The following is a 24,053-nucleotide window of genomic DNA, read 5'->3' as shown; positions in this document are numbered from 1 at the left end:
AGTATTTCATAAATCTTTTGAAATCATAATGTCTAACAAATATATGTTTGCATATTCTTTTTTGTAATGTTTTCATATTTTACACACAAATAAGTTAATAATTAAATTTAAATTGTTGCTTGACTATTTTAATATTTTGTATCGGATACGAATACTAGTCAAAACATTAAGATCAAAACTATATGATTGAAGACATCTAATCCATCATTGCGATTGTGCATATGTTCTTGTGACACATAATCTTTATATATTTTACTAATGATATATTTCTAATGTGGAAATTCTATCCCATCTTTTAATTAATTAGTCAGAGAATCTTGAACCTGATCTCACTTGATCATTTATATAAAATATATCTATATATATATCAATTCAACACTCTGAAACCACGAGGATGCACATGAACTTACAAATGAATTCGAATAACACTGATTCCCAAGCAACTTTCAAGTATTTAAAATCAATAACAAATCACATAGTATCTAATAAGACTATCTGTGGGCCCTTTCCACATACACAAACAACAGAAGAATCATATAGTATCTTCAACTCGGAATCAGTAAAGTAAAAGCCAAATGCGATCACATGCGATGGTTCCATTAACTACCAAGACAAGCCAGCCATCACATTCTCCTCCGGATGGTGGATACAGGCGACGCTAATCATAAGTAAGCCCAACCAAGTTTCTCACTCTCATCCCAATGTCGACCTTCAAATTATAAAGATCATAAGCCGAAAAAGGTTGGGCCTGACAGGTAATGGGTTTTTAGAAAGTAAGAACTGAACAACAAATCTGTAGTGCTTTGATGATGATAGTCAATCCAGATTAGCTTAAACCAAGGCTGGTTATGTCAATTTTGAGCTGTCAAAATTGAAGAGGGTGGTTTATCTGGTTCAGCAAGGCGGTTAGCCCAAGGTTTACGGTGGTTTAAAATCGACTTAATGTGCCTAATAAACTCTATGATATATATAGAGCATATGTGGTGTTATCTCCTCTCTCTCTCTCTCTCTCTCTCTCTCTCTCTCTCTCTCTCTCTCTCTCTCTCTTGTGAGCTAAGTTCTACTGTGAGAAAAGAGGGATTATTCGATTTGATTCACTTGAGGAGAGCAAGATCATAGTGAATTGGCTAAGAAAGATCAACTTGACAAGTAGGGTTGTTACTCATATCGAGGGTCCAAACTCGTTAATTGTCTTGTGTCATTCTTTTGTGTTTACGTTTTTTGAAGTATTGCGTTGAGTGAGAGATTGAGAGTGATCGAGGTTTCGAGCTTGTGACCTAACAAAATGAATAAAGAAAGGACTTGATTTCATGGGATGAAAGTTTGTAATCAAGAATTTTAACTGTAGATTAAAATAAAGGCCGATAAATAAAAATATTAATGTTGGTGTGGCAAGACCAAGCGTGGTTTTACTTGGATTCAGGGCCGGTCTTACCAAATAACACACCTGACAAAATCATTGGAAAATTTAAGATCAACAATTTTCTACTTCAAGTAAGATATATTCCTAACATGTCTAATATCCATAGTCGAGAAGTGTTGAAAGACTAAATTACAATTATCTTGGTAATTGTGGGGAGAGAACTAATTAAACTATTATTTTGGTATTCTATATTATTCTTTATTTTTTAAATATTAGTAATACACATTCACAAATAATGGAATGTACATAATTGGCTTATCTTTTGTGTTCTTCTGTGGTGGTCACATCAACTTTCTTTTTATGTCAAAATAGTTACATCTGCCTCTTCTTTTTCTCTTTTTCTTTCTCTTTCATAGTCACGTTCGTTGACTATTTCTACTTGGAACACCGGCTGCTCATATATAAAATAGAAACCATTTAACGCGGGCTTCTTATTAATTATTTTCGACTAATTGAACATGTTCTAATGATTGACGAAAGACAAGAACGTGTTCCAACGAGGCAACGACTTCGAACAAAAAGATAAAAGAAAGCACCATCCGCTGCACGAGAAAACTATTTAAATGTTATCTTATGCACCAATACAACCTGCCGACTACCTTCATTTAATACCATCTCACATGCATTACAAAACCATTACAAGAAGCAATTTCTATGTCTTTATAAATTTCCAAACATAAAAAAAACAACCAAACAAACAAACAAACACAATGTCTAACACCGGCGTCGCCACGGAGGAGCTGGGAAAGACAGCCGTAAGATCCTCCTCTGGTGGATGGAGATCTGCTAGGCTCATCATCTGTAAGTAAAAGTCTTAATGATAGTCTTGTTGATTCTCTTGCATGCAGTTCTGATTCGTGTTCATTAATGATTCTTGTAGGTGTAGAAATGGCTGAGCGATTCGCATACTATGGTATATCGACTAACCTGATAACGTACTTGACGGGACCATTAGGAGAGTCAACAGCTTCAGCTGCGGCTAATGTCAACGCTTGGAGTGGAACGGTCTCGTTTCTGCCGCTTATCTGGGCCTTTATAGCTGACGCGTTTCTCGGTCGTTTCCGTACTATCATCATCTCATCTTCTCTATATGTCATGGTATATAACAATTTAATCTCCTCTTAAAATGTTTTTATTACCAAAGTTCCTTAGATAACTGATGTGATGAAACAAAACAACACAGGGACTTGGGTTGCTGACGTTTTCAACCATGATTCATTCCCAAGAGCTCCAAGTGACTCTCTTCTTCTGCTCTCTCTACCTTGTAGCCATAGGACAAGGCGGTTACAAACCGTGTATTAAGGTATTTGGAGCTGATCAATTCGATGGTAACGATATAAAAGAGGCGAAAGCCAAGAGTTCTTTCTTCGACTGGTTAATGTTTGGAAACTGTATTACCATACTGACATCTCAGTTGGTCTCTAGTTACATCCAAGAGAACCTAAGCTGGTCACTAGGGTTTGGTATTCCAAGTGTTTCCATGCTACTTGCTCTGTTTTTGTTCCTCCTTGGGACTACCTCTTACCGTGTTATTACTGAAAGAGGAGGGAAGAAAAACCCTTTTGCTAGAATCAGTCGTGTTTTCGTGGAGGCATTGAAGAACAGAAAGCAAACTGATGTAGATAACCTGAAAGAGAACCTCCTTCTCCTACCTCACCAAGATTCCAAGGAATATAGGTAACATAGTTAACATAGATGTTTTTCTTGTTTAGAATCTTGGATGATCCAAGTTGGATCCCACGTTTCTATTTTTTTTATTTTACATTAAATAACATTTTATTAATCAAATTTGATTTAAAGTGACATAGAAAACTTAATCGGAATAGAATAACTAATAAAAAGTAATTATCAATTCAAAAATCTAGCACTCTTAGCCCCACGTTTGTGTTTACACTCTCTTGGTTCAGCCGGTATATATAAGAGGGATAATGATTAAATCAAACCCGCTTAAGATGAAAGTTCTTTTTGTTTGTGGTAAAAATGAAAGTTTGACAGTTTCTCTTGGAAACGATGCAGATTCCTTGACAGAGCAGCGGTTTCATGTGATTTAGACGAGATTGAAGAAGCAAAAGCGATGCTTAGGCTTGTTCCCATATGGATGACTTGCTTAGTCTTTGCCATTGTATATGCTCAATCCTACACTTTTTTCACAAAGCAAGGAGCCACAATGAACAGGTCAATCTCACCAGGACTCTTAGTCCCTGCAGCTTCACTCCATGGTGTCACAAGCCTAACAATTATCGTGTTCATCCCACTCTACGACCACCTACGCGTCCCCATGGGTAAATTATTCACTCATAACTCATCAGGAATCACAATGCTTCAAAGGATAGGCACAGGAATTTTTCTGTCCATTCTTGCTATGGTAGTAGCCGCCTTGGTCGAGATCAAAAGGCTCCAAGCCGCTAAAGATGATGTCACCGTACCAATTAGCGTGTGGTGGTTGATTCCACAGTACGTATTCATTGGACTCTCGGACGTGTTCACAAGGATTGGTTTACAAGAGCTTTTCTATGACCAAGTCCCTTGTGAGCTTAGGAGCCTTGGTATGGCCTTGAACCTAAGCATTTACGGTGTCGGCAACTTTCTAAGCAGCTTTATGATATCAGTCATTGATAAGGTCACAAGCCATTCTGGTCAAACGAGCTGGTTCGATAATGACTTGAACGAGGGTCATCTAGATTACTTTTACTGGCTTCTCGCTTGTCTCAGCTCCATTGCTTTAGCCTTTTACTTGTGGTTCGCCAAGTCGTATGTGTACAACAGACTAAACACCTTCTAAAGCATTGTCCTCTGATCTGCCTAATGTATCGAGCATTCTTCATTTACTGAAATGTACCTTAGAACCAACTAAATCATGATTACACACTAGAATGTTATGAATTAAATATTATGAGGAATTTTGTAAACGTACACTAAATTATTCTTGATTTTTTTTTTAAATACCATTTTATTATTTTAGAGACCTATTCTGTTCACTTGATAAATTTAGTAAAATATCCTCAGTGAGACTTAATAACAACTAAAAATACGCAATATGTATCATTTTTAATGAGATGATTATTTTTGAAGAGATAACAAGAATTTTTATTTTATACAAAACTTACTTCTAATCAGCAATGATGAATAATATTTGTTTGTTAAGTTATTGATCCTAATTCTAACAATCTATTTTTTTTTTTTGTAACACGATTCTAACAATCTATTTATGGAACATTTTTCATACATGTGTCTTTTTATCTGAACCAACAAATTCCTGAATTAGCGGTTGGTAAAAGAATTTAAATAATGCTTTTATGGCAATAGCTTGTTCTATAAAAAATTATCTAAAAGTAATGATTTGAAAAAAGAAACGTATCAAATACGATAGCATGAGGACAAAAGAAAGAAATCGAAAATGATTGAATCCAACGAATTATTTATAAGTTACAGTCACATGATAGTGACAATGCTCACTCGTTCCAACAACTTCAATCAACCAGCCCAGATCTCAGTCACTGTGATTGATTCTAGAACAAAACTGTAAGAAAAAGCAATGTCTATCTCTGAGGCTGCTGACGAGGCCGGAACTACACTTTTAAACGGTATAGTTGATAGCTCTGTCGATTTCCGAGGCAAGCCATCCGTCAGATTCACCTCAGGTGGATGGAGATCCTCTGGCTACATCATAGGTAAGCACTTAACTTGTTGTCCACGCTTCCTAAATTTCCCACCATATTCTCATAAAAGGGAATATTCCGGCAGGTGCTGAAGTAGCTGAGAAGTTCGCCTACTTGGGGATAGCGTCGAACCTGATAACCTACTTCACAGGACCGTTAGAGATGTCAACTGCATCTGCAGCATCAAACGTGAACCTCTGGCTCGGAACGGCAGCGTTTTTGCCTCTAATATGGGGTTCTATCGCCGACTCGTTCCTTGGCCGTTACCGTACCATTCTCTTAACCTCTTCTCTATATATCTTGGTAAGTAACTAGTAACTCCTTCAAATTAGTATTTTTTCTTAAAATTTTAAAATGCTATTATACGTGGCATGATCCTCAAATTATAAATGTTTTTTAATTAAAATTAACCTAAAAATATTTATGACCGCATCCAACCCATAACACTATTTAAGTGTCAAAACCACACTATTTTAGTGTAATTTCAGCACTAAAAAAGTTATTCTCCAACCATAACACCAAACTTAACACTAAAAAGTAAAAACTATTTTATAATATTATATGTATTTATTTGTCATTTATTTAATTGTTTATTTTATTTATAGATTAAGTGAATAGTGTTTTAGTGGGATGAATAGTATTTTACTGAGTGAATAGTATTTTAGTGTAGTGAATAGTGTTACCCCAAATTTGATGTTAAATTATAGTGTTGCATTAAAATAGTGTGATTTTTAGTATTAGATTGAAGAAAGTTTTTGTGTCAAAATCACAATAAAATAGTATTTTGGAGTTAGGGGTTAGAGATGGCATTATATCTCAAAACAGATTTTTTGTAAGCTTTTCTATTGTGAACTAGTTTTAATATTTTTGATTTTATGCGGTCAGGGACTTGGGTTGCTTACGTTTTCAGCGACGATTCCTTCTCTCCGTAAAGATCAAGAAACACTCGTCTCGTGCGTTTCTAACCTCAAAGTAACGATCTTTTTCTCTGCTCTCTATCTAATAGCGATAGGCGAAGGAGGGTTCAAAGTATGTATTAGGGCTTTTGGAGCAGATCAGTTTGATGAACAAGATCCTAAAGAATCCAAAGCCAAGAGTGTTTACTTTAACTGGTCCTATTTCGCGAGATCAGCTGGCATATTGACAACTCGTTTGATCTCTAACTATGTTCAAGAGAATCTGAGTTGGGCTTTAGGGTTTGGGATTCCATGTCTTTCCATGATGCTTTCTCTGTTCTTGTTTTTACTTGGAACACACACTTACCGCTTCAGCACCGGAGGAGAAGGCAGAAAACATACTAACCCTTTCGTTAGAATTGGTCGTGTTTTCGTAGCTGCAGCTAAGAACCGACAACAAACTTCTTCAGAAACATACCTTCTAGTCCCTACAGAAAGTTCAAAGACATTCAGGTGATGCTGTGTGTTTACATGTGTTGCTAGCTTATGTCTATTTTTGTTTCAATATAATCACATTTTCTAGTTTTTGTCAATAGTTTTTATCCAAAAGTTGAAAGAAGATTTCAATAAGAAGTTTTGTTTTGGAAACTGTAGATTCCTGGACAGAGCGGCGATTTCTTGTGATTCACGTGAAGTTGAGGAAGCAAAAGCTGTGTTGAGTCTTGTTCCAATTTGGATGTGTTGCCTAGTGTTTGGCATTGTGTATGCTCAATCTCCTACTTTCTTCACAAAGCAAGGATCAACAATGGATAGATCAATCTCATCAACACTATTAGTCCCAGCAGCAACACTCCAATGTTTCATAAACCTATCAATCCTCGCCTTCATCCCAATATACGACCGTTTATTTGTCCCAATGGCAAGATCAATAACTCATAGACCAGCAGGAATCACAACGCTTCAGAGAATTTCCACCGGCATTTTCCTCTCGATTCCTTCATTGGTAATAGCTGCTTTGGTGGAGATGAAGAGGCTCAAGACGGCCCGAGATCACGGGCTAGTTGATTCGCCTGAAGCCACGGTTCCAATGAGTGTTTGTTGGTTGATTCCACAATATGTTCTCTATGGAGTCTCTGACGTTTTCACTATGGTTGGTTTACAAGAGTTCTTCTACGGACAAGTACCCGTCGAGCTTAGGAGCTTGGGACTATCTTTGTACCTTAGTGTAGTTGGCATAGGCAACTTCTTGAGTAGCTTTATGGTCGCTGTCATCGAGAAAGCCACAAGTCAGTCCGGTCAAGTGAGTTGGTTTGCTAACAACCTGAACCAAGCACATCTTGATTACTTCTATTGGCTACTTGCTTGTCTAAGCTCTGTGGCCTTCGTTTCCTTTGTCTATTTTGCCAAGTCGTATGTATACAAGAACCCAAAGTAAACTCTTTATCTATCTTGAGGAATAATATTGATTGATATGAAGAAAAAAGATCAATGAAAGTAGTTAGAGGTATAGCATCAGATTTTCATATGCTATTAGACATTATTAATCTTTGTAAGCCATTATTTTTTGCTTAAATATTTGGGCAATTCTCTCAAATAGCATTTTTTACTTTTTGTCACAAAAATAGAATTCAAGAAGAAAAATGATCAAAATAACCTCTTTTATTTTAAATTTTTTAATTTTTATTTTTTTATTTTTAAAATTTTGAAACCATATCTTCAAAACTCCACATTTAACTCTAAATCCTAAGTTTAGATTAGTTAACTTTAGGGTATAAATGTATTTTTACCATTTAATAAAATTTTCTTTTGATCATTTTTTTTCTTGAGAGTTATTTTGTGAAAATAAACTAAAAAAAAATATCTTAAGGAATTTCTCATAAATGTTTTAATGGTTAAATTCAGACACATAATATACTACATACCTTTACAGAAAAATTGTTTTCTCATTTAATTTATTTTATTTTGAATCTGTAACTAACATACTTCATTTGTTGTAAAATCAACTTCAACTCTTTACTATTTTTAGAGAGAAAAATAAAGGAAAGTTACTTTTTCATAAAGAAATACACTAGAATAGACATCATTTATCTTATTAATTTTTCTATTTTATAAAAATATAGAGAAATATATTAGAAATGGTTTAACTAATTAAATCGATTAAAAAATGACCAGAGTGTACTCTTACATGTCCCAGCGACCGTAGTAAATATATTTAAATACAACTTGTCACCTTGCCATATACAAAGGTCAAGACCAATACCAAAAACGATGATTATTTTAAATGAGCCAATGGCAAACGTCTGCGATGAGCTCGAAGACTCTCTTCATCCAGGCACCACCGAAGGTTCCATGAGATCCTCATCTGGAGGATGGAAATCGGCAAGGCTTATCATCGGTTAGTAAACCCCATATCGATCGATCTTAACGATATTAGCTTTGTTATCTCTTATTATAGATTCACAGAATCCGCTGTGTTTTCTTTGCTTGTAGGTGTAGAAATGGCCGAACATTTCGCCTTTTACGGGATTTCCTCGAACCTAATAACGTACCTGACGGGACCATTGGGAGAGTCAACGGCTGCAGCTGCTGCGAATGTCAACGCATGGAGTGGAACGGTGTCGTTTCTGCCTCTCCTCTGGGGCTTTATCGCTGACTCGTTTCTCGGTCGTTTCCGTACTATCCTAGTTGCATCTTCTCTGTATATCTTGGTATGCAACAAATTCTTCTTAAATATCTCTCTACTTTCACTTGAAAAAAATCTAGTAGATTATATTTAGTTTTTCCAATAAAAAGAAATATAATATAATATATATAATGGTGAAATACTTTGTAAAAATTATAGATTCCAGTTTTATATGCATATGTTTTTTTTTTCTTACAGAAATTTGAATTATTTGTACCATAGCTATGTTGGACTACTTTTCTTGCACATGTTAAAAGACTGTCATAATGTTGCGAATTTATTTCTAATAAGAAGAAGATCTGGTGAAACAAATAGGGACATGGGCAACTGTCGTTTTCAACCATGATTTCTTCTCACCACAAAGATCCAAGTCAACTCCAAGTGACCCTCTTCTTCTGTTCTTTGTATCTTATAGCCATAGGCCATGGCGGTTACAAACCATGTATTAGGGTATTTGGAGCTGATCAACTTGATGGGGATGCCTTAAGCTCTTACTTTAACTGGTTAATGTTTGGAAGTTGTATTAGCGTGTTGACCACTCGTTTGATCTCTATATTTATTCAAGAGAACCTAAGTTGGTCCTTGGGATTTGGTATTCCAAGTGTTTCCATGCTACTTTCTCTGCTTATATTCCTTCTTGGAACTAAGAACTATCGTTTCAGCACTGCAAGAGGAGAAAAGAAAAACCCTTTTGCTAGAATCAGTCATGTTTTTATGGAGGCTGTAAGGAACAGAGGACAACCAGGTTTAGATATATATAACCCCAACCAGACCCTCCTTATGGTACCTGTTCATGACTCAAAGCAGCTCAGGTAACATTATACAGAGATATGTTACTTTTCTTTAGAATGTTTTCAGGGCATAACTGTGCTTATACCAATTTGGTTCCTCTATGTATGTATTATGGAAGGTTCCTTGACAAGGCGGCGATTTCATGTGATTTGGCTGAAATTGAAGAAGCAAAAGCAGTGCTTAAGCTTGCTCCCATATGGATGAGTTGCTTGGTCTATGCCATTGTATGTGCTCAATCCCACACTTTCTTCACAAAGCAGGGAGCCACAATGGACAGGTCAATCTCACCAGGACTCTTAGTCCCTGCAGCTACACTTCAATGTTTCATAAACTTAACAATGATCATTTTCATCCCAATCTATGACCGTCTACTTGTCCCTATCGCAAGATCCTTCACTCAGTGCCCATCAGGAATCACAATGCTTCAGAGGATTGGATCAGGCATGGTTCTCTCCATTCTTGCTATGGTAGTAGCCGCCTTGGTCGAGACCAAAAGGCTCCAAACCGCACGGGATGATGCCACAACACTGATGTGCGTGTGGTGGTTGGTTCCACAGTACGTATTCATTGGAGTCGCGGACATGCTGACAATGGTGGGTTTGCAAGAACTCTTCTATGACCAAGTCCCTTGTGAGCTTAGGAGCATTGGTATGGCTTTGAATCTAAGCATTTATGGGGTCGGCAACTTTCTAAGCAGCTTCATGATATCCTTCATTGATAAGGTGACGAGGCAGTCTGGTCAAACGAGCTGGTTCGATAACGACCTGAACAAGGCTCATTTGGATTACTTCTACTGGCTTCTGGCTTGTCTCAGCTCCATTGGTTTAGCCTCCTACTTGTGGTTCGCCAAGTCGTATGTTTACAATAGACCAAACAAATTCTAAAAATAATCTTGTGACATTGTGGTTGTCTTTTTAACTTAATTTGATTTCTTGCATTTCTGATATGCGGCTTCATACCAAACAACTCGGCGTATATATACAAGAAATATTAGTACCTTTTTAATACGTAGTTAATTATATTTTTTGGTCATTGCTGCTAATTTCTCTTAAGATTATTTGCCTCCATCAAAAAGTATATAATAAATTTTAAATATGCGTACTGAATATTGTGATTAATCATATGTTAAAATATAAATAAAAAGCAAGTGGCTTAATTAGAAAAGAAGAGGGAGGAAAAACAGCTTCATATACAATGCAAAATGTACATGACTACCATGCCCCCTTCTCTTTCTCTTTCTCAAATGATTCCACTTTTTTCCTCACCTCAAACATTAGTAAAGCTTCATGTAGGGTAAATCTTGAAGACTAGGGGAGAAAAGCGAGGTAGAATATCTTCAAAAATCAAGGAGATCATCAAAATATGTTTCAGATTTTATTAAGGGCAAATCTCCAAAATAGCACATTTCTAAGTTTATATCACAAAAATAGCACTCAAAAACTAAAATGACCAAAATAGCATTTTATCTTTTGAAAAATTTAATTTTTTTTATTTTTCAAAATTTAAAATCTTATCCCCAAAACCTCACTTCTCAACTCTAAACCCTAAAACCTAAACTCTAAACCCTAAACCCTAAATTCTAAACCCTAACCCCACCCTTTGAGTACTATTTTTGTGATTTTTGGCATTGAGTGCTAGTTTGGGAACAAAAAGTTGATTTAATGCTATTTTGGTCTTTTTCTCTTTTATTAACATATACGATATTTTTAAAAAAGCATCGCTTATACGAGGAATATATATATTTATAAATACATTAAATAATATAATTTTTAATTAGGGAAAGAGTAGGAAAAACTAAAACTAAAAAAAAAAGTGATTTGGTTAATGATTTAAAAATAGGAAGTGTGCTAATAGCCTAATACTAATTCGTGAAGCAAAAGACGGCCGTTGGAGGAAAAAGAAACAGGACCCACTTAGAAAGCGTTCGAATGAGCTGTCGGAAAAACAGCCCCGACCAGTCTGTGTGTGTTCCCTTTTGCCTTCCGTTTTATAAAACCCCTCTCGTCCTCTCTCTTCTCTCATTCACTTTCCAAAATTCTCTCTTCCCTCCATTTCCTTTCTTGAATTTCAAAATGGCTCAAGAAGAGGCACACAAAACAGCTGATGTCGTTGTCACAGCAGCGGAGAAACCAATGACAGATAAGGAGGTGACTGTACCTCCCCCGGTGGCGGAGAAGGACGTGACTCCTACGGTTGCCTCGGGGGAGAAGGCCGAGTCCGAGAAGGAAGAAGAAGAGACAGTTGTAGCTGAGAAGGTGATTGTTCCATCCCCTGAGGAACTTGAGAAGAAGGCACTTGCGGAGTTTAAAGAGCTCGTGAGGGAGGCTTTGAACAAACGGGAATTCACTTCTCCGGCACCGGTGAAGGAAGAGAAACCAGAGGAGAAGAAGCCGGCCGAGGAAACCAAAGGAGAAGACAAAACAGAGGAAAAGAAGGAAGAAGAGAAACCGGAAGCCATTAAGTTGGAGGAGAAAACTGATGCGGTGGCTCCCGCAGAGACCAAATCAGAGGAGAAAGAAGCAGTGTCAGCCACCGAGAAAGACTCTAGTGTTGAAGAAGATGGAACCAAGACCGTGGAAGCAATCGAAGAGTCGATAGTCTCCGTCACTCCTCCAGAGAACACCGTAGTCTCCGAGGCAGAGCCTATGGAGCCGGAAGAAGTCTCCATCTACGGAGTTCCTCTCCTCCAAGACGAGAGATCCGATGTGATCCTCCTAAAGTTCCTCCGAGCAAGAGACTTCAAGGTCAAAGACGCATTGACGATGCTGAAAAACACCGTCCAATGGCGTAAGGAAAACAAAATCGACGAGCTCGTAGAAGAAGCGAGCGAGTTCGAGAAGATGGTTTTCGCTCACGGTGTGGACAAGGAAGGTCATGTCGTGATCTACAGCTCCTACGGTGAATTCCAGAACAAAGAGATTTTCTCCGACAAGGAGAAGCTTAACAGATTCCTCAACTGGAGGATTCAGCTACAGGAGAAGTGTGTGAGAGCTCTTGATTTCAGCAGCCCTGATGCCAAATCTTCGTTTGTGTTCGTCAGCGACTTCAGGAACGCTCCTGGACTCGGCAAGAGAGCGTTGTGGCAATTCATCAGGCGAGCTGTCAAGCAATTCGAGGACAATTATCCCGAATTCGCCTCTAGAGAGGTACGTAATAGTGTTACACATACACAACATAACACTAATACAAACCAGCTTCAGTCAATGAAGAACTTATTCTCCAAAACATAATTACAATTAAAGATATAATAACCCAATTAATCACCCTGAAACTGCTTGTGATTTCTTCTTTAATTTACTTTTTTGGCAGCTGTTCGTCAATGTTCCATGGTGGTACATTCCTTACTACAAAACATTCGGATCTATCATTACATCACCAAGGACTAGGAGCAAGATGGTCCTTGCTGGTCCATCTAAATCTGCCGATACAATTTTCAAGTAATTAACCACTTATAATTCCTAATTCAAATATTTGTTGTCACTAAGCTCTTATGCAGAGGCGTGCCTACAGTGTATTGAAAAAGGCATTCGCCTTAGGCCCCCGATTAATATAAATCTTTTTAGGGTCCCAAAATTTAAAATAATTTATAATCTAATGATTTAGACTTATTTTTTAAAAATCCTTTCCACGTAGTAGACTAACTAACCTTCTGAATTCATGTATTTTTTTTCTTATATGACATAATTAATGTACCATAAACTTATTATTTTACCGCGTTAGATTTGTGTATTTGGTAAAAGCGATATATCATATTGCAAAATTGTTTTCATTATAGTTGTAATAAGTTTATTTTTAAAGTTTGCCTTAGGCCCCTAAGACTCTTTGCACGGCACTGCTCTTATGGTTGTGGTTGGAAACAGATACATTTCTCCTGAACAAGTCCCGGTTAAATACGGTGGACTTAGCAAATATATTCCTATAGCCACTGAAGATACTGTAACTGAAGCTATAGTTAAACCAGCTGCCAAATACACCATAGATTTGCCTGCTTCTGATGTATATACATTCAGAATCTGACTACCAATAAGTTCATATTGTAAACTATTCCTAATTACGAAGATTAATGTGCATTGTATTGCTTGTGGCAGGCTTGCATGCTTTCATGGGAACTAAGGGTGTTGGGTGCAGATGTTAGCTATGGAGCTCAGTTTGAGCCGACCACAGAGGGAAGTTATGCTGTGATTGTCTCTAAGAACCGGAGGATTGAGTCAACCGATGAACCGGTTATAACTGAATCTTTTAAGGTGGGTGAACCGGGAAAGATTGACTTCCAAGAAGAAGAAAGTGCTCTACAGGTTCAAAACTCTACCAATATCTGATCTTTGAAATGAAATTTGAAACTATATGTCAGGTCACATCCAGATAAAAAAAATTGAAACTACATGTCAATTACCACAACCCAGTTGGAAGGACGAAGAAGAAGGATTATTTTGTTATTTATTATGTGATTTGAAATGTAAAATGTTATTTTTGTACTTGTGTTTTGCTGGAATGGTTTGCTCTGTTTCGAGCATTGGGATGTTTTGTGTATGAATAATATGTGATTAAAATTCAAAAGCGAGAACAATACTTTGTTTCTTTATTTACCTTAATGTATTCATTATTTATATATGTCTTTCTCTGTCTTGTAAAGCATTGGGAAAATTCTCCTACCAAATCCCCCAAATTCTCCTAAAATATCCAGATCTAAAGAACCATACTGAATTTGATCTAAAAATTAATATCAAACTAAAACTGAAACTGATCAAATATCCCAATGAAATCAAAATTTTAATATCTAAAAACTTGAATTAAATTCGATCCAAACCAAAATATTTTAGATATTTGTAGATAACTTAATTACAATAATATATTTAATATATTAATTATTTTAATATTAATATCTATAAAATATTCAAAATACATGGAAGTATCTAAAGATTATCCAACATAGGCACAATATTTATCTAAAATAGCAAAATACTAAAAATAAAGTATCCAAAATATCTACATGTTTTTAACCTAAATATCCAAATCAAATCAATTTTTATATTAATTTTAGGTATTTAATTTTTTACTATTCAAATTTATAGTTGTATATTATTTTTTATTTTTTTGGATTTTAAAATTTAAAAGTATATTTAGATGTTTTGATTTTTTTTTAACATAATTTAAACGGATATCCAAATTCGAATTGCGAGATTTTCATATATCCGCACCAGATACACATACCCGGACAGGTGTGAACTGAATCAAATGCAAACTAATAATGACTAGCTGGCTATGGCCAACTCATAAATCAATTTAAGGCTAAAGTTAACATCAAGTCTAAAAAAAGAAAGAAAAAAAAAGTGTAATCCGCATGATTGTCAAACTAATAATTAAATACATAACTACGACGGCCCTCGCCATGATGATAAAAACTAATATTTTCATCTTAACTATAGTATAACAGTATACATGTCATTGTCCTTTAGTTTTTTCTTCATCAACTTACGTCATTTATTTTGAAAACGACAGTATTATAGGCTCCGAATGGTAACTGCGGTTTGAGCGGTGCGGGACAAGCGGTTCAACTGCGGTGCAGTTTTAACAGTTATAAAAATATATAGATATATAGTATATGTAGAGATTTTTGTTACTGTTAACTGCGGGGCAGGGCGGGACGACGGTCACCATTCGAACCCTAATATTTGAATATGAACAGAAACCTAGAGTCTTGACTTGAGTTATATTAAAATGATAGATGAAGAATATTGAAAGTTGAACGCATACAGTGTGACAACTTGACAGCAGCTAAATGCTGAGTTTATAATTAGTACAAGCATGTATTGTAATGACTTTTACCAAAAAATGTATTGTAATGATTACAAATGAATAATGTGTAATAAATGTATGAGAATGGTAGTGATCATAGCGTCGGGTCCGAAGACAGTTCGGAGTTTATATGAAAAATGGATAAATAACAAACAATAGAAAAGGGAGGGACATGCATGGACCGACACAAGAGTAACAGCCATGAATGGAATTTGAACAGATTCACTACTAGCCAAAGTTGTCGCATGTGCTTCTTCATCGATTCCTCTTCATTTACTTCCTTTTTGCTTTCCCTTATTTTAATTCACCAATGATGTAAAAGATCTCACTTTCACACAATTGAATAACACTAAATGCGCCCTAATAGATAATCGGTTCATCTCTTTTTTTTTTTTTTTTTTTTTTAATCGGTTCATCTCTTATCATTGGTTGGAAGGTATTTAAAACTCAAGTCATACAGTGTGGTACATTTTCGAATTAGTCAACTTTATAACATTAAATGTATTCTTCCCGAGACCGGCCGGGGATCAACCGAAAGGACATATATAAAAGAAAACAACGTGTGGTCGGTTGATCACTTTCATTTCTATAACATAAGTTTATAGGTTTACTCGTTTTACAGTTTTAGTATTTAACCATAGGCGACGATAAGGCGCTGAACAAAACGTCTTAAATTTGTTGTTGGTACTTGTTAAAATCTTTTGCTGAGAGTACTTCCTTCGTTTCAATTTATGTGTTGGTGTAGAGTAAAACTTTCCTTACAAAATAAATATTGATCTTAACTAAATTTGGAAAAACAATAAATACTATAGAATTTCAATAGTCATATAACTGTAAAATTGAACATCTAACTATTTACTTAATTTGTGTACAAAAATTTAAAACGACATTTGAAACGTAGGAAATATGAGTTTATCTCATTTTAAAAGATTTGTGGATATTATGTACATGTGTGGCAATTTTTCATTTTTCGTGAGTTAAATTCATTATAATATGGTATCAAAATCCTTGTTCTATTCAATTCCACAAACTTCACGATTCAGATGTCCAATTCTGAGGTGAGGAAAATATGATAGCTTGTCCCACGTCAAACTTGTATATATTTTGTGTTGGTTTGTCCCACATCAAAACGTTACACTCAACTTAGCTCTTACTCGGACTTGATTGGTATTGTCTAAAATATGTTTGTTCATTGTTATTTATTGACAATGATGATAATTTGTAAATATATTATTGAGTAATACCAGAATAATATCTTTATATATAATTAAGGTTTATGAAATGCTAGACATGGATAAACTACTTTTTGTTTATAGTTGAAATAACATTCATTTTTAAAGAAAACTTTTCCCAAACCATAATTGGCATTTGAATGACGTAACAGCCAACAAGTTTTTTTTTTTTTTTTTGCTAAAAGGTAAATATCATATAAATGAAAAAAGATTTACAAGAAATGTAGATCTAAGTTTTGTTACACCTTGGCAAAAAGTTTAAAAAACAAGGATGTAACAAAGTTGAATATGAGATAAACGTAGTTCATCGCATCCATTTGACCATAAGATTGATGAAGTGCTTCCTCTCCCTTCTTGCTGTAATTGTGTTGCGCATCTCCTTATCAACGATCCTGAATATGGTGGTAGGTGGTAGAACAGTGTGGTTGTGCAGCACATTGTTTCGTTGCTTCCAAAGGTGGTAAATGATACATTGGGCAGCTAGCTTCCGCAGGAGAGAGGGCGCTGCAACTGAGTTACCTCTAATCCAAGATAGAAGCTCAGCCCAAGTTCTGAACAGTGAGTTCGGTGGGTTTAACCTGCCGATAGAGAGTCGCCACACCTCCATGCTATAAGCACAAGAGAGAAGGAGGTGATCCCTGGTTTCTTCGAAAGCAGAACAGAGACAGCAAGCTTTATTTATTTGAAGGCCCCAACCTGCTAGTCTTGCTCTGGTTGGCAATCTGTTCAAGTTTGCTATCCACATATTAAAGCCGTTCCTTGGTATTGCTCCTTTAAACCAGATGGTCTCTGCCACCGGTTGGACCGGAGCTGAGAGGCGCATATCCTGCCAAGTATTTTGGGCACTGAATTTTGCATCTTGCTTAGTAGAGGTTGTCCACTCATATGTGTCTGCATCTGTTGAGTAGGCTGGACATTGGATGGAGGTTAAGAAGATATGGAGATCAACCGCCCCAGCCAACAAGTTTTGGGTAAACAAGGCACAAATTGTGAAACTGAACCACTTCCACCCACTCCAGTCTCCAGACAACAATATGTCAGTGTCGAGAAGTTGTTACAACGTGTAAATCAACAGCCTTACGAATCTCTTTCATTTATTTCAACTCATGATTTATCGTTGATGTTGCACAACACCTAACTAGTCCGTATACAATTGATTAACACAATCAATTAAGGGTAGAGAGATTTATTAAAGAATTTTTATTACAGAAAGTCATGTAAAACATATTCTCTCCAAATGATTACAAGAGCAAAAGATGCAGAAAGCTCCATCGTATAAACCACACAAAATGATAAATTATATGAAAAAGTAGACTCGCATATACAAAGACATAAGCATACCAGAAACCACACTGTTTGTATTTTTTTTTTTTTAAGTTTAAAAGAGTTTCATTTTTTTTGGAAATATCAGAGAGGTTTGACATTAAACCTGTAAACAAGCTTCTTCTTCTTAGAGGTTGGGTTGTCCACTGTGAGCAAAACCTTGCCAAGCTCATTCACTTTGAAGCTTTGAGTTAACACCGGTTCATCTGCCGGTTTCATCTTCCTCGGTTTCTGAACAACCACTGTATAAGCATCTTTCTCTTCTGGCACAAACTCTGCCTTGTAGCTCACTTCCCATCCAATAACCCTTATCTCCCACACAATCTCACATTTCTGCATAGAGATTTAATAACTATCTAATGTTTTGAATATTGCATACTAAAATGATGAGGACTTGAAAGGTGTAGAATGCACTAACCTCATAGATTATGATCTCAACAGTCTGCTTTGTTCCGGGCTTAACAGTGACCTCAGAGGCTGGATCATCCAATGAGAAGTCTGGATTGCAGTCGCAAGGATCTACACTTAATCCTCCGTATTGTACAGGGACTTGTTCAGGTGATATGTATCTATAGTCACACATTTTTTCAAATATGTGTCAGATGAGTCTTAAGAGTTTTAAACAAACAAAACCACAAAAAAAAACTTTTGAAATATTACTTGAAAAGGGTTTCGGCTGATCTTGAAGGACCAGCAAACACCAACTTGCTCTTTGACCTTGGTGTCATAAACGGACCAATCACAGTGTAAAACACAAGGTACCACCATGGAACATTAATGAAGGCCTGAAAATTTTATCACCAAAATATTCAACCACAATAATCAATCATGTCTGAATCTGGACAATGAAGACGAATCTGATGTTACCTGTTTGAACACAAACTCAGGGTAGTTGTCCTGAAGCAACTGCACTGCTTGCTTGGTCGCCGATCTAAGCTCTTTCTTCCCCAGCCCCGGAGAGTTCTTCATGTCGTTAATCTGAAAAATGGTGGAAACACCACCGGAGCTGAAATCCATCTTCCTTATACTCCTCTCCAAGAACTGAATCCTCGTCCTCAAGAAATGCTTCCTCTTCTCCTCATCGGAGAACGTCTTGCTGTAAAGCTCCTTGTTCTGGAACTCGCCGTAGACATTGTAACACACCGGGTGGCCTTCACGGTCGTGTCCGTGCATGAACACCACCTTGTCCAGATCATCCACTAAGTCTTCATCGACCAGCTCGTCGATCTTGAAGTCCCTTCTCCACTTGATCGTGTTCTTGAGCATGGTCAACGAATCTTTCACCTTGAAGTCCCTTGCTCGTAGGAACTTCAGCAGAACGACGTCGCTTCTGTCGTCTTCGAGGAGCGGGACTCCCCAGATCGTGACTTCTTCCGGTGCGTTGGCGGCGTCTTCTTCCGGTTTGGGGACTGAACCGAACTGGTGGTTGTCGAGAGCCTCGCGCACGAGATGCTTCAGCTCGTTTAGAGATTTCTTCTCTGAATCTGATAGATCGGAGAGGAGGCTGCTCTCTTCCTTGAACGAGCCGAGATTCTGCGGGATTCTTGTCGTCTCATCTTCAGCAGCTTCTTCCTTCTGCGAAGTCTCCGTCGACGCCGTTTCCGTTTCCGTCACCTTCGGCTGCTGATGCTCTTCCGGCGTTACCTCAAGCTGAGCCGCGGCGGTTTCCGTTACCGCCGTTTCAGTAACTTTCGGCGCCGCAACCTCAGGCTTCTCCGCCGTGGTTTCCGTTTCCGGCGTGGAGGTGGTTACCGCCGTTTCAGTCTCTCTCGCCGAGAATTCAAGAGTAGGCTTTGATTCTTCCGGAGTTGTTAGTTCCGGCGTGGGGAGGGTGGTGGTGATTGATTCCTCCGCCATTTCTTTTTGATATGTGGTATTATTGTTTCTGTGATGTTTCTAAATCGGGAAATCGATTTTTGGTATAATAGCGAGTTGCGACCAGACAAAATGAGTTTGAAGTGTGGAAGTACGAAGGGGGGTATATTGGTCAGACCGATCGAACTGGTTTTTTCTTTTGTCGTTACCTTCCGACATAATTTAAGATAAGCTCCGAAGACTTCAATAAAGATGGTTGTGGTTCTTTCTAAGTAAGGCCCAAATATGAGCCAACTGGGCCTGATATATTGTCAACTTTATTAGGCCCAATAGTGAGCCCACTAATGTCGTTTCTATCGAGCAACGCCGAGAAAGGAAAGCACGAAACTCGAAAGGGACCAAATCGGAAAGAGGAAAATGGGAGAGGGGAAGGAGAGTGTGCCACAGGAGCACGATGTGAATGCGAAGTGGGACGCATGTATCGATCTCACGACCCGCCGTTTCGTCTACTCCTCACTCGGCGGCGCCTTCGCCGGTCTTCTCTTCTTCAGTTCGGTGTTTTAATCACCCCCTTCACTTCTGATAACTTACTTGTATTTTTTTGTTTGAGGATACATACGTAGTGTGATTACGGATCTCGTTTCTAGGAATGAATTGGCATTTTGCTTCTCCAATTTTTTATTTTTTTTGTTGGATAATCATTGTTTAAAGTTTTGATTTTTTTAAAAAAAGTTTGAATTTTTGATTTTTGTGTGTAGGGAGTCCTGTAACAAGATGGGCATCGATTGCTTTTGGTGCTGGACTTGGTATTGGTTCTGCATACACTGACTGCTCTCGTGCTTTTGATGCTCCGCCTTCATTCACAGAGACTTCTTCTGTTTCTCAGACTGTATCTCAGGTTAGTTTTGTAATTTCATTTTGTCAAATGTATTCTTTGGTAGAAAAAATTGATAATGGGGGAGCAAATGTTAGAGAGATTGTTGAGTTGAGCTGAAACATACATAAGAAGCAACCAATCTTTGCCTGCCTATTGTTATAGTAGAATTAAGCAAACGGGTCCTCTGAACTTTGTAATTTACTTATTCAACGCTCTGAGGATTGAGTTAGTGTTGTGGTTTTGCTACTCATACGACAGTTGTTTATTTATGTATCATTTCATATTGTGATAACTTGGATACTTACTGGGTTGAAAGCACTTCTCTCTTGCAAGTTCTACTATCAATGCCCAACGTATCTGTAATGTGGGATTAAGTAGGAGAAGATATTTTTAATTGCAAATGAAAATGATGGCTAACTTGACATTCCTATTTATCAATTTCGCGTTTTACCTCTGAACAATTGATCTTCTTAAATTCATTACACAAATTATAACATGATATTGAATCTTTCTTTCTTTTTGTTTCCTTGTTGTTGCAGTCTGCAGACGAATAGACAAACGATGAAAGTAAGTTAATCCATGCGGAAACAGAGCCATCACACCAATGATTTGTTGAATTGTTTCCTAAAACCTGTAAGGACAAGTCTTTTGAGATTAACGCTGAATGTAAAATCTTGTTTTTCTTCTGTTAAATCCTTTTGAACAGCTGACTTCAGTCACGCATTCTAGTTCCAAAAATAAACAACCTCAGAAGAAGGTATACTTGAAGATTGTTCCTCTTTCTTTAGTCAAAATACCAAACGATGTCATGCTTATGACGGATGTGCTTGCCTCTGATTTTACTTTTGTCTTTGGTCGCTTCCCTTTACAAAAATACACGATCATTGTTTGACTAAGGAAACTGAAATGGGTGATATGATGATAGGGACCTTAGAACAAAAAGCCTTGAACCACAAATCAATCATCTCTCAACGCACATCCTCATTCCTTAAACCTACAGAAAAGTATTTTTGACCATTCCACTCATGAACTTGTTGATGGGATCTTAGAATAAGAACAGGAACTTGATTTCAGTCTCCCTCGAATCAATTATCTTCCACAGCCGTCAGTTTTCGTAACTAAAGTGAAACCATTGAGATCGAGTGGTCCTCTTCTAGACACCTTGTTGGGTTTACTACCTCAGTGGCTGCTGAAAAGTCTTAACAAGTTTCTACAACCATCAGTTTTCATAATTAGTTTCTGATAGAAACCCATAATCATTATTGGCTATAAAATCTGATTATTATTTTATTGAGGAAGTTCTACCTTTATGGCATGTGATCATCCATGGGCAGCTCGTGATCGAGCTCCCAAGAAATCAACATCTATTCCAAACGGAAATCGAACTAGGGATCTTAATAACCCCCAGTTTCAAGAGGGTTTAAATAAGCGCTTCTAATCCAAGATTCACTTGGTAAAACCAGGTTACTGAAAATGTACTTGTGGTTATTTTGCCTAAAACATAAAACTGGAATTTACCATTAGTCGCCAATTGTTGAACAGTTTTATCCAGTCATAGAGACAACACATCGTGTTACGGTAGATGAGTGGACCACAAGATAGAGCTACAATTTTTTTTGTCTTAACATGTCACACGTGCATAGACACAGGTCGAGGATTCTGTTCACATGTAACACCAAAAAAACACATACGCGTGATAGACTCATCTTTGTCATGTGCATGTCCCGAAAGGGACGTTGTTACACTGAACTCACCGCTTAAAATCCATCTTCAAAACGTGTCTCCCTTCTTCTGGCCTCGATATTAAATTAACTGCACTCCTAACCAAATCATCAATATTTTTTCCCATGATTCAATTTTACTGCTACGGCAAGCCCATATTCGGAATTGCGCTGGCTCCTTTAGTGCGTCTAAATTCATTTTTACTCATAGATAGAGGCCAAAAAAGGAAATTTTCCATTGTTTTTTTTTCTATACCTCATTTTTTGTGTGCGTTATAACGAGTATAACGAGTATTACATAAATAAATTTATACACATAGTAATATCAACAGTTTCCCATGAAGTTGCATAATCTTGTGTCTAGTAAATAAATGTATAGTAGTGAAGTTGTATTATCAGAGGTCTAAAGATAGATATGATCTTCTTATCAGCTTCTCCTCTGATCAATATTGTAATCATTGTTGGCCGGTCCTACTCTGCGAATTATAGACATTATACACCATATTTACATTATTGTAAATTATTATCTAACCTCGGCCCTACTATCACTATTTGGCTAGCTATTTTCTTCTCACTGAAACCCCATCTATTCAGTGTCCTATTTCATAGAATATCGGCAAACTTACTGAAAATTTTCCTTCCAATAATGTCTTTACTTGATGGAACATGTTTATGTATGTAAGATATTGAAAAAGAAATATAATAAAGTCAATAAGGATCACTCGACTCTTTTCTTCTTCTATATTGGAAAAATGACTAGGAGATGAAGTTGCATGAACTTTTATAAAGTATCGATCGACTTTAGTAAACTCAGACGAATATCTAATACACAAAACATAAGGTTTCTTTGGATATATTCCACTAAAGAAATGAACCAATGTGGAAATTAAGGGAAGGGGATACAGCTGGGAAAGACATCTAAGATCTTTCTTTCATTCTCATTTCTCACATAGTTTAAGCCGTTTATCTTCCCATTTAACCGAAATTAACCAGACGTCACAAGAAAAAATAATAAGTATAAAAAGTTATTATAGAATCAACAGAAAGAAAAAAAGAAAATACAAGGCTAAAATGTTGCGTGATTCTTACTCTTTTTTTTTGTATAAGGACAAGATAAAAGGTATATATTTTTTTCAAGTATCAAGCTGGTAACTATTTATAATGCAGTGAAGTTATTTGTAGGATATGTTAGTTGTGATTTCTGACTGGTGACCAAGAAACGAAAATGAATAATGCATTTTTTGTTATTTTTTTTATTTTACCATTTAATATTTTTTTCATTTCATTACTGCTCATTATTTTTATTTTAGAGGAATATAAAACAAATGTGTTCCTCCCAACATTGATGAGGAATAATTTTTTTTATTCCTCTACATTTTTCCTTACTCATTTCTAATATTCTTCTAATGATCACCAGTTAGACCCTAAATATTTTTTTTAAACATTGGAGATATTTTAATCTATAGAGAAGCTCATACTAATTCCCAAATAGTGTTAAAGCCCACAAATAAATTCATATTCCAGATTTTTAAATAAATCTTAAAATATGATATCATATCCGTGTGGCCACATATGTTTAGTGTCGTGGGATTGTTGTGATTAAATGTTATATGATATATAATTATTCCACAATGCCAATAGGAGCCATACTCTTTAATTTTTGATTCCACAATGTTTTATTTGGCCGGCATGGAGCCGGTCCGGAGCATAGGTAAAGGAACCGATCGTTTAGGATATTATAATTTTAGCGTTCATTTTAGTTGTATATGGACACTATAAAAAAATTATATGAATAACAAGAACCCAAAATTTTAATTTAGCATATGGCATAAAAAA

The 24,053-nt window shown here is 36.6% G+C and overlaps 5 protein-coding genes and 1 pseudogene across 7 annotated transcripts; 5 read left to right on the top strand and 1 right to left on the bottom strand.

Annotated features, from left to right (window-relative positions):
• Positions 1–120: 120 nt before the first annotated feature.
• Positions 121–4,392, top strand: LOC103830810 (protein NRT1/ PTR FAMILY 5.11). Its single transcript, XM_009106624.3, has 4 exons — positions 121–2,224; positions 2,304–2,521; positions 2,607–3,100; positions 3,440–4,392. Exons 1-4 carry the CDS (start codon positions 2,134–2,136, stop codon positions 4,203–4,205), a joined length of 1,569 nt encoding a protein of 522 aa, XP_009104872.1. The 5' UTR covers positions 121–2,133; the 3' UTR covers positions 4,206–4,392.
• A 250-nt stretch (positions 4,393–4,642) lies between these two features.
• LOC103830811 (protein NRT1/ PTR FAMILY 5.12) lies at positions 4,643–7,522 on the top strand. Of its 2 annotated transcripts, none has more exons than XM_033276251.1 (4): positions 4,643–5,094; positions 5,234–5,385; positions 5,968–6,491; positions 6,633–7,522. In XM_033276251.1, exons 1-4 carry the CDS (start codon positions 4,959–4,961, stop codon positions 7,411–7,413), a joined length of 1,593 nt encoding a protein of 530 aa, XP_033132142.1. In that variant the 5' UTR covers positions 4,643–4,958; the 3' UTR covers positions 7,414–7,522. The 2 variants fall into 2 exon arrangements, with proteins under 2 accessions (XP_033132142.1, XP_009104873.1); XM_009106625.2 differs by having other exon boundaries at positions 5,168–5,385.
• A 293-nt stretch (positions 7,523–7,815) lies between these two features.
• On the top strand, positions 7,816–10,485 carry LOC103830812 (protein NRT1/ PTR FAMILY 5.11). The gene is made up of 4 exons (XM_009106626.3): positions 7,816–8,373; positions 8,469–8,686; positions 8,977–9,473; positions 9,572–10,485. Exons 1-4 carry the CDS (start codon positions 8,247–8,249, stop codon positions 10,335–10,337), a joined length of 1,608 nt encoding a protein of 535 aa, XP_009104874.1. The 5' UTR covers positions 7,816–8,246; the 3' UTR covers positions 10,338–10,485.
• Positions 10,486–11,216: 731 nt separating this feature from the next.
• On the top strand, positions 11,217–14,078 carry LOC103830807 (annotated as a pseudogene).
• Positions 14,079–17,651: 3,573 nt separating this feature from the next.
• On the bottom strand, positions 17,652–19,827 carry LOC103830806 (patellin-3). 2 transcript variants are annotated; one of them, XM_033274260.1, is made up of 5 exons: positions 19,509–19,827; positions 18,672–19,448; positions 18,465–18,589; positions 18,223–18,373; positions 17,652–18,137 (listed from the first exon to the last, which is right to left on the bottom strand). In XM_033274260.1, the coding sequence occupies exons 1-5, from the start codon at positions 19,659–19,661 to the stop codon at positions 17,889–17,891; spliced, it is 1,455 nt and encodes a 484-aa protein (XP_033130151.1). In that variant the 5' UTR covers positions 19,662–19,827; the 3' UTR covers positions 17,652–17,888. The 2 variants fall into 2 exon arrangements, with proteins under 2 accessions (XP_033130151.1, XP_009104870.1); XM_009106622.3 differs by having other exon boundaries at positions 18,672–19,826.
• A 119-nt stretch (positions 19,828–19,946) lies between these two features.
• Positions 19,947–21,315, top strand: LOC103830805 (MICOS complex subunit Mic10). The gene is made up of 3 exons (XM_009106621.3): positions 19,947–20,169; positions 20,378–20,517; positions 21,036–21,315. The coding sequence occupies exons 1-3, from the start codon at positions 20,037–20,039 to the stop codon at positions 21,048–21,050; spliced, it is 288 nt and encodes a 95-aa protein (XP_009104869.1). The 5' UTR covers positions 19,947–20,036; the 3' UTR covers positions 21,051–21,315.
• Positions 21,316–24,053: the final 2,738 nt, after the last annotated feature.

The sequence above is a fragment of the Brassica rapa genome, chromosome A07 (genome assembly GCF_000309985.2).
Source record: "Brassica rapa cultivar Chiifu-401-42 chromosome A07, CAAS_Brap_v3.01, whole genome shotgun sequence".
NCBI classification, from domain to species: Eukaryota; Viridiplantae; Streptophyta; class Magnoliopsida; order Brassicales; family Brassicaceae; genus Brassica; species Brassica rapa.
The sequence above is the reverse complement of the archived record's forward strand: the minus strand, read 5'-3'. Positions and strand labels throughout refer to the sequence as shown.